This window comes from Stegodyphus dumicola, chromosome 3, assembly GCF_044657685.1.
Source record: "Stegodyphus dumicola isolate Sdum_Otavi_A_Nest chromosome 3, ASM4465768v1".
Classification (NCBI taxonomy): domain Eukaryota; kingdom Metazoa; phylum Arthropoda; class Arachnida; order Araneae; family Eresidae; genus Stegodyphus; species Stegodyphus dumicola.
The window spans coordinates 148986727-149000308 of record NC_140770.1 but is presented as its reverse complement, the minus strand read 5'-3'; the positions used below and the strand labels follow the sequence as shown (position 1 = coordinate 149000308).

General features: G+C 33.1%; 1 protein-coding gene across 2 annotated transcripts in view; it reads left to right on the top strand.

Annotated features, from left to right (window-relative positions):
• Positions 1-13582, top strand: part of hob (bridge-like lipid transfer protein family member hobbit) — a 155046-nt gene that overhangs the window by 76254 nt on the left and 65210 nt on the right. For both annotated transcript variants that reach the window (XM_085813453.1, XM_035368583.2), the window contains 2 exons: positions 7239-7335; positions 7424-7520. In XM_085813453.1, coding sequence (XP_085669579.1) covers positions 7239-7335; positions 7424-7520 — 194 coding nt within the window. The remainder of the gene's footprint in view (positions 1-7238; positions 7336-7423; positions 7521-13582) is intronic.

Below are 13582 nucleotides of genomic sequence, written 5' to 3'. Positions count from 1 at the left end.
ATTCAGAAACTAAGTACCGTTTCATTCTAGCGCCATCGCAGTGCTGTGGTAGGCGTCCCACGCATGCACACTAGTCTTTCTTGTTCACCGACTTTCAATTGTCGCCATTTTGGTTGCTCTATGTTGTGTTTTCAGTTTGCTGTGCACATTCAAAATGTTTAAGACAATTAGTTCTCCCGCTGACTGTGAGATTCGTGCCGTGATTAAATTTTTGAACGCGAGGAATGTTAAACCGGCCAAAATTTATCGTCAAGTGACAGAAGTTTACGGTGAATACGGGATAAGTGATGGAATGGTGAGAAAGTGGGTAAGAATGTTTAATGCAGGTTGAACAAATGTCCACGCCGAGGTTTGGAGTGGTCGGCCTTCTGTTGTCACCGATGATTTGGTAAGGAAAGTTGACGAAGCAATTCATGAGAACAGACGCTTCACAATGACAACTCTTTCAGAGGCATTTCCACAAATTTCACTTACTGTTTTGTTCGAAATTGTGTCTGACCGCTTGAATTATCGCAAACTGTGTTCCCGATGGGTTCCAAAAATGCTCACTGATGTTCACAAAACAAAGCGACTTGGTAGTGCCCTGACATTTCTCACGCAGTGATGAGGGAGAAAACTTTTTAAACCAAATTGTGACAGGTGATGATACTTGGGTGTGTCATTTCACACCAGAATAAAAAAAAAAAAAACAATCGGAGTGGAGACACTCTTATTCTAAAAAAAAAAAAAAAAAAAAAAAGTTCAAAGTGACAATGTCATCACAAAAAATCATGTGCACTGTCTTCTGGGATAGGAAAGGCGTTTTGCTTACTGAATTTCTTCCCAGATGGTGAAACCTTTAATGCGGCACAATATTGTGAGACTTTAACAAAACTAAGGCATGCCATTCAAAACAAACGAAGAGGAATGCTCAGTAAAGGAATTGTGTTGCTCCATGGCAATGCTCGGCCCCATACTGCTGGTGTCACTCAATCATTAATTCGACAGTTTCATTCGGAGCAGTTTGATCACCCGCCGTACAGCCCGACTTGGCGCCGTCCGACTATCACTTGTTCCTGCATGTGAAGCGCAAGCTTGGTGGCAAGCGCTTTGAATCTGACAATGACACAAAAAATGCTGTGGAGTCGTGGTTATCGAAACTGGCGGGAAGTTTCTTTGATGATGGTATACAAAAACTGGTCACCCGCTATGACAAGTGTTTGATCATTGCCTCAAACTATGTTGAAAAATAGTTTAAGACATGCATTTTCATGTAAAATTAAAATTGGATTCGAAAAAATTGTTTTACTATTTTTTTTTTCAAAACGGTACTTAGTTTCCGAATACGCCTCGTACATAGAAATCGTTTCTCCCAAACTATTATTGTAAATTTTTGTAATTACTTTATTTTCTAGTACAGTACAAAGTCCGTAATCCGGATTTGTCGGGATTTCGGCGATTTCGGATTTGGGTTTTTCCTTATTATAGATGATCAATTTAAATCTGGTAAGATGGCATGCAGAAATTATACAATTAAAAATATGAAACTGTAATTTATGAAATAGAGAGCAATTATGATCTAAAGGGTATCAAAATATACAAAAAAAGCTTAATATTTATTTGTTTTCCGTATTAAACATTTCTTTCAATGTGAATTGTTTAAATTGCTTTGTTTTTTGTGCTAATACTTTCTCTTTAATTCTATAAACAGAAATAATTTTTTGTTCAATTACAAAGTTCCACTGTTCAAGTCCTGTAATTGCTGTGTCGAGAATTCCGACTAACTTGTCAGTCGAATTTTTTTTGTTTTCTATAACCTCTGTGTTTTTCTTCACTATTGGAAGCGGTATTTTCTGGATCTAGAACCATAGTACAGATTTCACCATCCGTTAATTGATTGATGATAAGGCATGGTTGTTGCAATGAAAAACTTCTGTTATATATCATCTTCATTTATTACTACTTCTCCACATTTCTTTACAAAATCCAATAACTGGAAAATTACAACTTTAGTTTGCAATGTCCGAAAACCATCAAATTCGCGACTATCATCTTCATTGTCCTCACCATGAAATATGGTAGCTGGCCATAAATTATGCTATGCATTTTTAAATGTATCTGGAGACACATCCTCCCAACGTGCATGCGCATGCGTAAAGCATATCAAAAAAAAAAAGTTTGTGGCTTTGAGTTCCGGATTGTAGATCATTCCGGATAATGGACGTCTGGATTACGGACTTTGTACTATTAGTTTTATCATGATCTATAATCTGGACCTCAAAGCTACAAATGCTCTGCGCATGCGTAAACGCTATGCATGCGCATAATACCTTTACACATGCGCGTTTAATCTATAACGGACAGTATAAGCTAGGCTAAAATTATCTAATTATCTATTACAGTTATTGTTGCAGATTGCATTGTTCCTTAATCTTCTAATTGGATCTGGCTTATTAATTTTTGCAGACTGTTAAAGCAATTTTATAAAAAATAAGCTTGAACTTTCAATTATGTCAAAAAGAGTTTCCGATTCTGGAGCTGCCAAAGGATCTACAAAGCAAAAGCATGTTTCGATGTCCATCAAACAAAAAGTGGAACTGCTGCAAAAAATGGATAAAGGCATGTCCTTTGTTTCTCTAACCATTCCAAAATTTGATTATCAATTTCACGCTGCTCTGGGGGGGTCGCAGCGTGCAATGAACTGGAAGTTGATCTGTCAGCGCATTGAAAGAAATGTTTAATAAAGTAAACAAATAAATATTAACCTTTTTTTTGTAAATTTTGGTACCCGTTAGATCATAATTGCTCTTTATTTCATAAATTACGGTTTCCTATTTTTAATTTTATGATTTCTGCATGCCATCTTACCAGATTTAAATTGATTATCTATAATCCGGAAAAACCCCTAATCCAGAATCGCCAAAGTCCCGACGAGTCCAGATTAAAGACTTTGTACTGTATTTCTTAATTGGTAATTATATTTAAACCCATTCAGTTACTTTACTAATTTGAAATTTTTGCTGTTTTGTGTAAATAGAGATTGAATATGGTACTAATAACTAAAAAAGAACTAAAGGTAAATGCTCTTAAGATTTTCATGGCTATGGCGACAAATTTCCGTCATCAGTTTTTGTAGTATTTATGTATTTCTTATCAACACAGTGGTACATTGGAAATTTCCAGAAAATAAATTTTTGATACTCTAGGGCCAGTTTTGCTGGAATAGTCGGCATTGTTCACCTTTTATTAGCTGTGGTATAAGTAGGTGACTATAAAGAGCCATGAGGTTGATTGTGGACTGGTGTTTTTATGTTTATTAATCTTTGCTGTATGAGTGATTTAGCAATTTCATTATGTTTGCAGTAAGTTATGGATTTTTAATCATAGTGATCCTGCAATTTTAGGTCCAAATTGATGATAATTATTTCTGCATTAAAGTTAATTAACATCAGTATCTCTTGTTTCACATTTGAGCTATTTTTAACTAGTTGTTTTTATTTGTAAAACCTGTGATTGCTTAAAGCTCCCTTAAAGATTCAAGTTTTCTTCGCATTTCTATTTGGGAAACCTTTATGGATTTTAAGACATAATAATATACACACTTCTACTATTTTTTCACTCCTTGATGGAAAATAAATTTATGTTAATTTTACAAATTATTTAATTCTTGGCATAGTTCATTGATTTGTATGTGTTCCGAAATAAGCTTAAGAGAGAGAGATTTTTCGTTGTGATAACTTCAGGTTACTAAACATTCATGTGGCAGTTATGAATCTACCAGATACTGAAGTTAATATGATTATCAATTTCCAACTTTTAGTTTGGCATATTAAAAGAAATAAACATCTGTTTTGTCTTGTTTTAATATATTGCAGCTCAATTTTAGGTTTTTGGGAAAGCTGGGCCAATTTATGAGTGCACCATGAATGTTCAGTTTTTTTAACATCAAAAGTTGTCATTGTGAAACATAAGCATCATTCACATTGATGACTTTCTGCCAACTCTTAGTCCCATTTAGGATTTCATCCATATAGAACTAAGCAGTTTTAGAAGCAAAGAGATTTGTTAGCTGATATTATTCAGCTGGGTTTGTTGATAAAAGATCCATCGCTTCAGAATTCTGCTTGAAAAATAAAGATTCTAGTTTGTTAGTGCAAGATAAACCTCTTGTTTTGGTGTGACTAAATGCAGGATGGAGCCTGTCAGGGATGAATCTCAGCTTTACCAATGAGATAATTGCTAATTTCATAGTTCATCTTTCCAAAGGTATCTGAAGACCTATGAAGTAGCTTCTCATTGCTGACACAACTTTTCTGTGAATACAGTCTGTTCTCTGTGGATTTGCATCACCTCTGTGCAGCAACACAGATCTTTCTACATACACAGGAAAGGAGCAGCAAACTGATACATATTTGGCTGCTGATAAATATCAGAAAAATCCAGCTTCCACAGACTATTCAATGTAGGCTGCTAACTTGTAATAACAGATCTGTACGAAATAAAATTGGCTCTGTCATTTCACACTGTGCTACTGTTTACTCAGCCATATCAAGCTGTATGCAGCCAACTGTGAACTTGATCATAATGTGAGTTTTCCACAGCTATCAGGACTGGTGTTTCTCTTGCTTTGCATTGTAACATGAATGGTCCCGAATAGGAACAAGGAGCTTACTCAAGCTATGTTCAGGAAGGTGTGAAGTAGACAACAGAAGCAGGAAGGGTATACGAAACCCTTTATTTTCAATACTTTACAGGTATTTCTGAAACTTCGAAATACAGAGACCAACCACTTGTTGTCTGAACGTAAGAATATAAAAACTATTAACTAAAACTCTAACTAAAAACTAACTTTGAATTAGTATACAAATTCCTAGCACTAAGATTGGCCTTTATTTAAAAAAGGTACGTATGTAGTACGCCGAGCTGCTAAAACTACGATACGTCTGCAATTATCAAGAGAGCTAAACCTCAGGCCTTAAAGGCAACCAGCAACAGAGTGAAAACTCGTAAAACTACAGTGGCAAGCGGCTTCCTTCCTCTAACTCCTTCCTCTATTTCTCTTGGCAAAAAGCCACAACTTAAGTACTTGGTGTTAGCAAGACAATTTGCATAAACAAGTTAAAGCATTTAATTCTGGCCGGAAGTAGAAAATAAGAAGTGATAGTACAGTTTTAAAATAAAATAAACGTTAGTAAAACTTAGGATCCTTACACAGCAGTAGGAGTACAATGGCACACTCCCCCTTTACGTTGAGCACAGTTACCCATATTCAACTTTGTACGTAGTTCTGTATTAATATGTATAGTTTCAGTTTGATTATTCGTTTATTAACTGCCTGTATATTTAGTCTGCATATCCTGCTACATAAGCTTATCCGCGAGCTGCTGTTTAATATATCCATGTAATGCTGTTATAATTTTGTCTTCCCCCGATTTCTCGGAGGTATGTGCTTAAATCTTCCTTAAGTTTTCATATGCTGTCATCATTAAGCTTTTTGTAAGCTATAATGCCATGAATTCAACAGAATCAGTGCCATAACCCTAATTTATTTTGATGAGTTGGCATCAGAATTTCATAAGACTAACACATGGATAGATACCAACTCAAGTGGCATCGAATGATGCCAAGAAATGAAACTTAATTTTAAAGGAAGGATAGCATGCAGTTTATTACACCACAATACATGACATTCCTTTATATGAATATATCCTTGTTTGAACTGTGACCTAGTCAATCTGTTCTTTCTCTCTCAAATTTATTTGGATTCCACATTGACACAGAGATTTATTTACATGTCCTGTGGTAAAGAAATTATGTTGAGCATCATTATAAAACAACAGAGAACCACACACTTAATTTTGGAATAATTGAAGGCAAACCGGTCTTAGAAATTTACTACTTGAAATAGTAATTTAAATGCTTAAACAAGTTGATAAGATATGTTGAATTAAATGAAGATGTTGATTAATTCCACTTTGCTGATCACATATATCTGATGCATTCAGTAAACCATACCATATCAATAGTGAATGTTTTATACCTTTTAATCTGATATATAGCATTTTATGCTGATATTAAATTATTGTGCAGGCTGATTAAACACTTCCAAGTCTGTTTCTATTTATATTTTCTTGATATTTAACATAAAAACCCTGATTCTGAGAAAGTCATCTTCAGTGTTTATAAAGCAAATAGAAGCACCGAATATATTTTGTCTTGGAGGCGAGAATGATTTCTTTGAGAAATATGGCTCAAGTATAATTGAATTTTGTGTTGAAAATGGAAACAGCAGTAATGAAATGTTATAACAGGCATGTGGTGGTGAAATATTTAGCTATGTTTCATATTTCAGTGATGAAGCCACTTCAAAGACGCATTTTGCGAAGCATAACAAAGCACATGTATGCAGGTCATTCAGTGGGATCTGGATGCGAATATTCCCAATACATGAGCTGACAATGAATTTTGGTTATTATGTAAACATGCTCAATATCCGTTTTTGTGGAGTTATGAGTAAGGAAACACTGGAATTCCTAAAGAAACAGCAGATTATAATCCAGAACAATGCTTAGCCACATATTGCTACCACAGCATTGTCTGAAACTAATTCGTATATTGTTCACACATAATTTCTGAACATGATGTACAATTCTGAGTATTCGCAGTGTTGAAAAGAGAATTAAATAGAAAGAAGTTCTCTTTAAATAAGGAAATGAAGAAATGGTTTCCTGGCAGTGCTAAAAAACATGTTACAAAATGGTCTATTATTATGTTTTGGAATCATTTGTAAAATGCTGTAAAAAAGTATAATTCAACATGGCAGCTCTTTGAAAAAAAAAAAAAATATAGTGTCCCTACAGTTATCTGAGTTTGAATTAAAAATAAATAAATAAATAAAAATAATTTAATTAATCGTAAATTTTTTATCAGTCCTTATACTTTATGTGAGTGGGAGATTAATCCTATAATAAACATGGTACGATGTGTGTATGAATTTCTTATGTGTAATATTAATCTTTTTGTTGTAATTTAAAAGTTTAATAATTAGCATTGTAATTAAAGGCAAATGATATGTGTATGATAATTTCAGATCATATGATAAATTTAAAGTAATTTGAAATTGGTTTGTGAGGTCGCTTAGTTATTTTTTATAATTAGATATTTGATTTATGATTTATAAAATTTATAATTTCACACATCATCAGACATTTCACATTTCAGTAAGATATTTTACTTAGAACTTTCTTTATTTTCTCTAGGAAAGGTTCTAACAAAAGGTAACCTTGACATGTATGTTCATACAGCTTCAAAATATGATGATATTAGAGTTTTACGTATTCCTCATCTCAAATTGAGGTAACTTCTAAACTTTTTAATTATCGCAAAATTCATTCATAGAAGACTTAGTGATGAATTTGATATTAGGATGCATTTGTATTTTTAGTATAAATTTTGATTGGCTGTGCCTTGGAAATCCATATGATCATCATAATGTTACACCTTGTGCTCCAGATAAAGTACCAGAGTATTCCATAAACCAGGTTTGCTTCTTTGAACATTGTTTTTGATAGCTAAAAAATATGCTTTTATTGCAAATTTTATTAAATACATAGAAAATTTTTACATATTAGCTTATTCAGGGGTATCTTTATAAAAAATTTCTTTCCTTTTCGTACATAGCAGTTTATTCCAATCTACTTTTCATGCCGCTACTCCAGTCTTCTTTCCATTCTAAGTGCATTTTCCTCAGCTACGTAAGTTACCTAATGATAACTGTTGTGGCTGTTGCTAAAGCTGCAAGAATTAGCATAATTTAAAAAAAAAATTCAGTAAATTTATAAAAAATATTCTGATTCTTGTTTGCACAAATTGCGGCTCTTTTTCATTTTTTTAGGGTTGGGGAAGGAAAAAGTCTTTAGATATGTGTAGAATTTTTTTTAGATTTTTCACTACTGAAACCATAATGTATTCTGCGAAATGTATACCTGCTATAATACCGAACCCATAAATTTATAGATTTAAATGTAATTAATTACTATTAATGCAATAAATAATTGAAAGTTATTGTAAATTAACTATTGTTATATACTTATTGATAATTGCAATAATTTGGAAGTTTTAGTAATACAAGTGCCATTAACAACTCAAAATGTTTTTTCAGCATAGAGCTGGTTATCACTAGAATAATATATATTCAGCTGTGGAAGAGTAGCTTATATCATATCTGTTTAAGATTGTACCACAAAAATATTTTTTCACTTTTTTACCACACATCTGCATCATTTAATTCTGTATGTTGAAATAGTTTCTTTTAATATTTCATATTTTATATCACATGCATTTATAATCATGAATTTAATAAATTTTAGTTATTTTTCAAAGCTTACTTACCATGAAATCAAACTTGTTTTCAGCCCACTTCTATGAAATGAATTTCATAATAAAACAAAATACATGAATTTTCTAGTTTCAGAGAGCATATAAAATATATGACCTTTTAACATTACATATTGTTATTTTACGTTTTGTATTGTAGTATAATCAATCTACAGTATGCAAAGTAAGGAATCAGAGTAATCTTAGTTAACTCTTTGAGCAGGAGCTTGCTTTGGGGCCTGTTTTAACATTCAATGTATTTTTATTTCTAAGATTAGCATGTAACTCTTTCTTTTATTTGAATAATAAAAGACTACTGTATAATTATTACCTGTCCCAATTTTGATGTAATGTTAATGAAAAATTTGAATAATTAAAAGTATTAATAGTCCATGCATAAATATGTAAAATGTGTAAAATATTCATGAATCAATTAGTTTTGCTGATAAAAAAAGTAAGTACAGTACAAAGTTCAAGATTTGCACGTCCAATATCCAGAATGATCTAAAATCCGGTCTCAAAGGCACAACTAACTTTTTTTTTGTTTGTGTGTCTGTGCGCTTTACGCATGTGCATTTGATTCCCCCTTGTGCATAATAAAACATGTCAAGAGTCCTGATTCATAATTTCACTTTGACACTAAATAAAATACCTCGTTATTGAAGAAACAATCATTTTAGCATAAATTTGTATGATCAATAAATTGGCTCCATAGCTGAATAGCTGCTTAGCATACATCTCAAACTGAAACATTCTACATAGATACATTGTTGATTTTGCATCTACTAACATTTTATATCCCTGACGCCAACCTGGCAAATTATTATTAATTATATTTTGCTTTCATCACCGCATGTTTATCAACACGTGACAACTTGAGTAATGAATCATGTAGCGACGACTGAACAATTTTTTTTTATGTTAATAATTGAATAACAAAGAGTAACCTTTTATGTTGACATTATGCATGGTGATGATTACATATTTAAGTTAAATGTGCTAAGAAATGTTGACAAGAAAAATTTAACAAACATTTCTTTCCATGTGCTAAAAATAAATTTTGTTAATGATACTCATAGGTCAAATGATTACATTTAATGCTATTTGAATTAAGAATAACTGATTTGTTATTCAAACCCAGAACCAGCACGAGAGCTTGTATGGCTGCACCAAGCCGCAGAATTTAGGGAAGACAAGGGTAGGTGCTTGGTAGTAAAATTTAGGACCCGCAGAGACTGCATCAGGTGGTAAGATTTCTAGCATTGGCCGCCAATAAGCCTTAAGTATATGTGGGAATTTATTTATTCAGGTTATAAGTGTTAGTATAATGAATAACTAATACAATTTTTTCAGGCTTTATTGTCTCAGTGTGCAATACAAGCAAGATAAAATTTAGCAGAACGACTTGTCTTTAGTTGTCAATCTCAGGATACATAGCCAAATATGTATAGTGACGATAGCTGCAAATCAGAAGGGTTTTGGATATTGCAAACTAAAGGTGAAATTTTCTAATTACCGGATTTTGTAAAGAAATGTGGATAAGCGGTAATAAATGAAGATGATATAAAGGAAGTTTTTCATTGTGATGACAATGCTCCTCAATCATCAATCAATCAACAGATGGCGAAATCTGTAGTATCGTTCTAGATCCAGAAAATACTGCTGCAATACTGAAGAAAGTGACAAAGAGTTTACTGAAAACAAAAAAATTTCGATTGACAAATTCATTGGAATTCTAGACACAACAATTACGGGATTTCAACAATAGAACTTTGTAACTGAACAAGAAATTATGTCTATCTATAAAATTAAAGAGAAAGCATTAGCATAAAAACTTAAGCAATTTAAACAACTTGAAAAAAATGTTTAATAAAGTAAACAAATAAATTTTAAGCTTTTTTCCACTAAATTTTGATATCCTTTAGATCATAAAAGCTTCATTATTTCATAAATTATGATTTCATATTTGTAATTTTATTATTTACACATGCCATCTTACTAGATTCAAACTGATGATCTAATATCCGGAAAAATCCCAAATTCAGAATTGTGGAAGTCCTAATGAGTCCAGACCTTGGATTTTTCTTTTGATACTTAAGCTATAGGGTGAGCCTGGAATGTCATATCCTTTATCTTCTATGTATTTATTTATCATCAAAATGATATAAAATTAATACATAGTTAGCGATGTGAGCATGAAAATTGAGTTTAGTGCAGAACGTTTTAATGCATTCACCATTTTGTTTCACAATTTTTTGCAAACTTTTGCATTTGTCACAACTCTCCAATACATATTTTCTAAAATGGCATAGCACAGTTGCACGTTATGAGCCTTGAGTTATGCTACATTTGCAGTATTCATTACGAACACTTTTTCAAAATATCCCATTAAAAGATATCACATGAATTAATATTGGGCTAAGTGGCAGTCATTGTCCCCCATCTTCGTAGCATTCAGGAGCCCAGTGTGACGTTGTACTCATGTTAAACATCACATATGGAGATCAAGAACAACATTTTTAGTTTGTGGGTGAGCCTCATTTTGCTTGGAACACTGAGTGTAGGAGGAGGGGACCTGTTGCTATTTTCAGGTGTGCAAACATTTGTTGGGTGTTGCCAATTCTTCTCTAACATAGAGCCATTGGCTGACACAATCTGTGAAAGATCTGTAGGAAGGAACCAATCTTGTATCAAAGTGTTACAAAAGTGTGATTGTATTGCCAAACTCTTCATTTCTTCAAAAAGCATTGCAATTTTCACCTTCTGTCTAATGCTTAACTGGTCGTTATCCAGCTTACAAACTGTTGTTTCATGGCAAATTAGAGTCAAATATTGACTTAAATGAGATTTTCTCTGAATAAAGTTACTCAAATACTCATTTTTAACATTCAATATGTTATATTAAAAATTTTATTGGGTGTTTTATGACATGGGTTTTTATGTATCACTCTTTATAACAATTGTAATTAGTACTATGTAATTTGTAATAAATATTGTAGAGTACTGAATGTTTAAAGGTTGTCATACAACTACTTCTTGGTTTAATTTAATGTAATACTGAAAGTAATAGAAAAGTTTGAGCCATTGTGAAAATTAGTTGAAAATGACCTATAGATGTAAAGAAATAAATATGGTTTGCAGTGTATACCAATTTATCTACTAAAATCCATCAAAATTGTTGCAGATTTGAATCCTGAGAAAAGGGGATGCAATATCTACAAAACACAATTAAAATTATTTACAGTAAAACAAAATATACCTGTTTATATATTGAGGAAATCAGTCATATCATATTTAGATTTTAACTGCAAGCAAAAAAAAGAGGGTACTTTCTGTTATCGGGACCGGATTCAGAAATTTAGATATATATATATACAGTACAAAGTCCATAATCCAGACTCGTTGGGACTTTGGCGATTCTGAATTAGGATTTTTTCCGGATTATAGATCATCAATTTAAATCTGGTAAGATGGCATGCAGAAATTATACAATTAAAAATATGAAACCATAATTTATGAAATAAAGAGCAATTATGATCTAAAAAATATCAAAATTTACAAAAAAAAAAAAAAAAAAAAAAAAAAAAAAAAAAAAAAAAAAAAACTTAATATTTATTTGTTTACTGTATTAAACATTTCCTTCAATGTAAGTTGTTTAAGTTGCTTCGTCTTTTGTGTTTTCTCTTCAATTCTATGAATAGACATAATTTCTTGTTCAGTTACAAAGTTCCACTGTTCAAGTCTTCTAATTGCTGTATAATTGAATAACCAATACTTCTAATTGAATACCTACTAACTTGTCAATCAAAATTTTTTCGTCTTCAATAACCTCTCTGTCACTTTCTATCGGAAGCGCGCATGGGTAAACGCTTTACGTGCATGCGTAGTGGACACATGCATTAAACGCACATGTGTAAGTTTGTGACTTTGAGGTCCGGATTATAGATCATTCCGCATAATGATCGTCCGGATTACGGACTATGTACGGTGTATATATATCTATATGCATGCATGTATGGATGTATGTTTTCATGTATGCATTTATATATGTATGTACATATATATGCACTTGCGTACGTACATACACTTCTGAATCTGGTCCTGATAACAGAAGAGTACTAAAAGGAGTTTCTCATAATATTTTTCATCTCAATCAATTAAATGAAATGTTATGCATTATGTTTAAAATTTTCACTGGTGTTTTTATTTTATTGCATTTGTTTATAACAATAGATAGCAATAAGGGTTTTAATTCCTAATTTCAAATGAATGTTTGTAAGTTTTGCTTTGTGTAGTTAAATGAAAGTTATTATTTAATCTTTATCACACTGGTTATCTGCGATATGCAAATTAGTGACGCTGCTTTTGTAATACGTCATCAGCGAGGAGCATAAAAGTCCATGTTTGAGAGCAAGCCCACATATTTCACTGTGACAGTGACATCAGAAATTTGAGATAGCCTATTCGTAACAATGACCTCCAGGCGTCATTTGCGTGTAGAACTGCGATGGAGAGCCATTGGGAGACTAGAGGCAAGACAAAGTCAAACAGAAGTGGCCAGATGGCTAAATGTGAGTCCTTCTGTGGTTAATAGACTTTTGGAGGCAATTTCAATCCACAGATTCGGCATCTAGGAGGTTCAGCCAAGGACGGCCAACTGCTACGACGAGTGTCGATGACCAATATTTGACATTATGTGCACGCAGGAATAGAACCACTACTCCGACTCTTCTTAGAGTCTTCTCTTTCTGCAGCCACCAGAAGGTGTGTGTCAATGTCAACTGTGTGTAGAAAGCTTCACGAAGGTGGTCTGTATGGGAGGCAACCAGTCATTTGTGTGCCACTTACATCACGCCATAGGAGGGACCAGTTTTCAGTGGGCATGACAACATGTCCACTGGACGCCTGATCAGTGGAGCGTGGTTCTTTTTACGGATGAGTCCAGGTTTAGTCTAGAGAGTAATAGTAGACGTTATTTGATATGGAGAGAACCTAGAACCCATTATCATCCATCAAACATCCGTGAAAGCGATGCATCTGGAAAGGGCAGTGTCTGTATTTGGGGGGGGCATCTCTTTGGGTGAACGCACAGACCTCCATGTCTTTCCAAGGGGAACCGTGAATGCTCAGATTTATAGAGATGACATCCTTGATGTTTATGTGTGCCCATATGCCGGGGCAATAGGTGATGCTTTCCTGTTACAGGATGACAACGCAAGACCACACA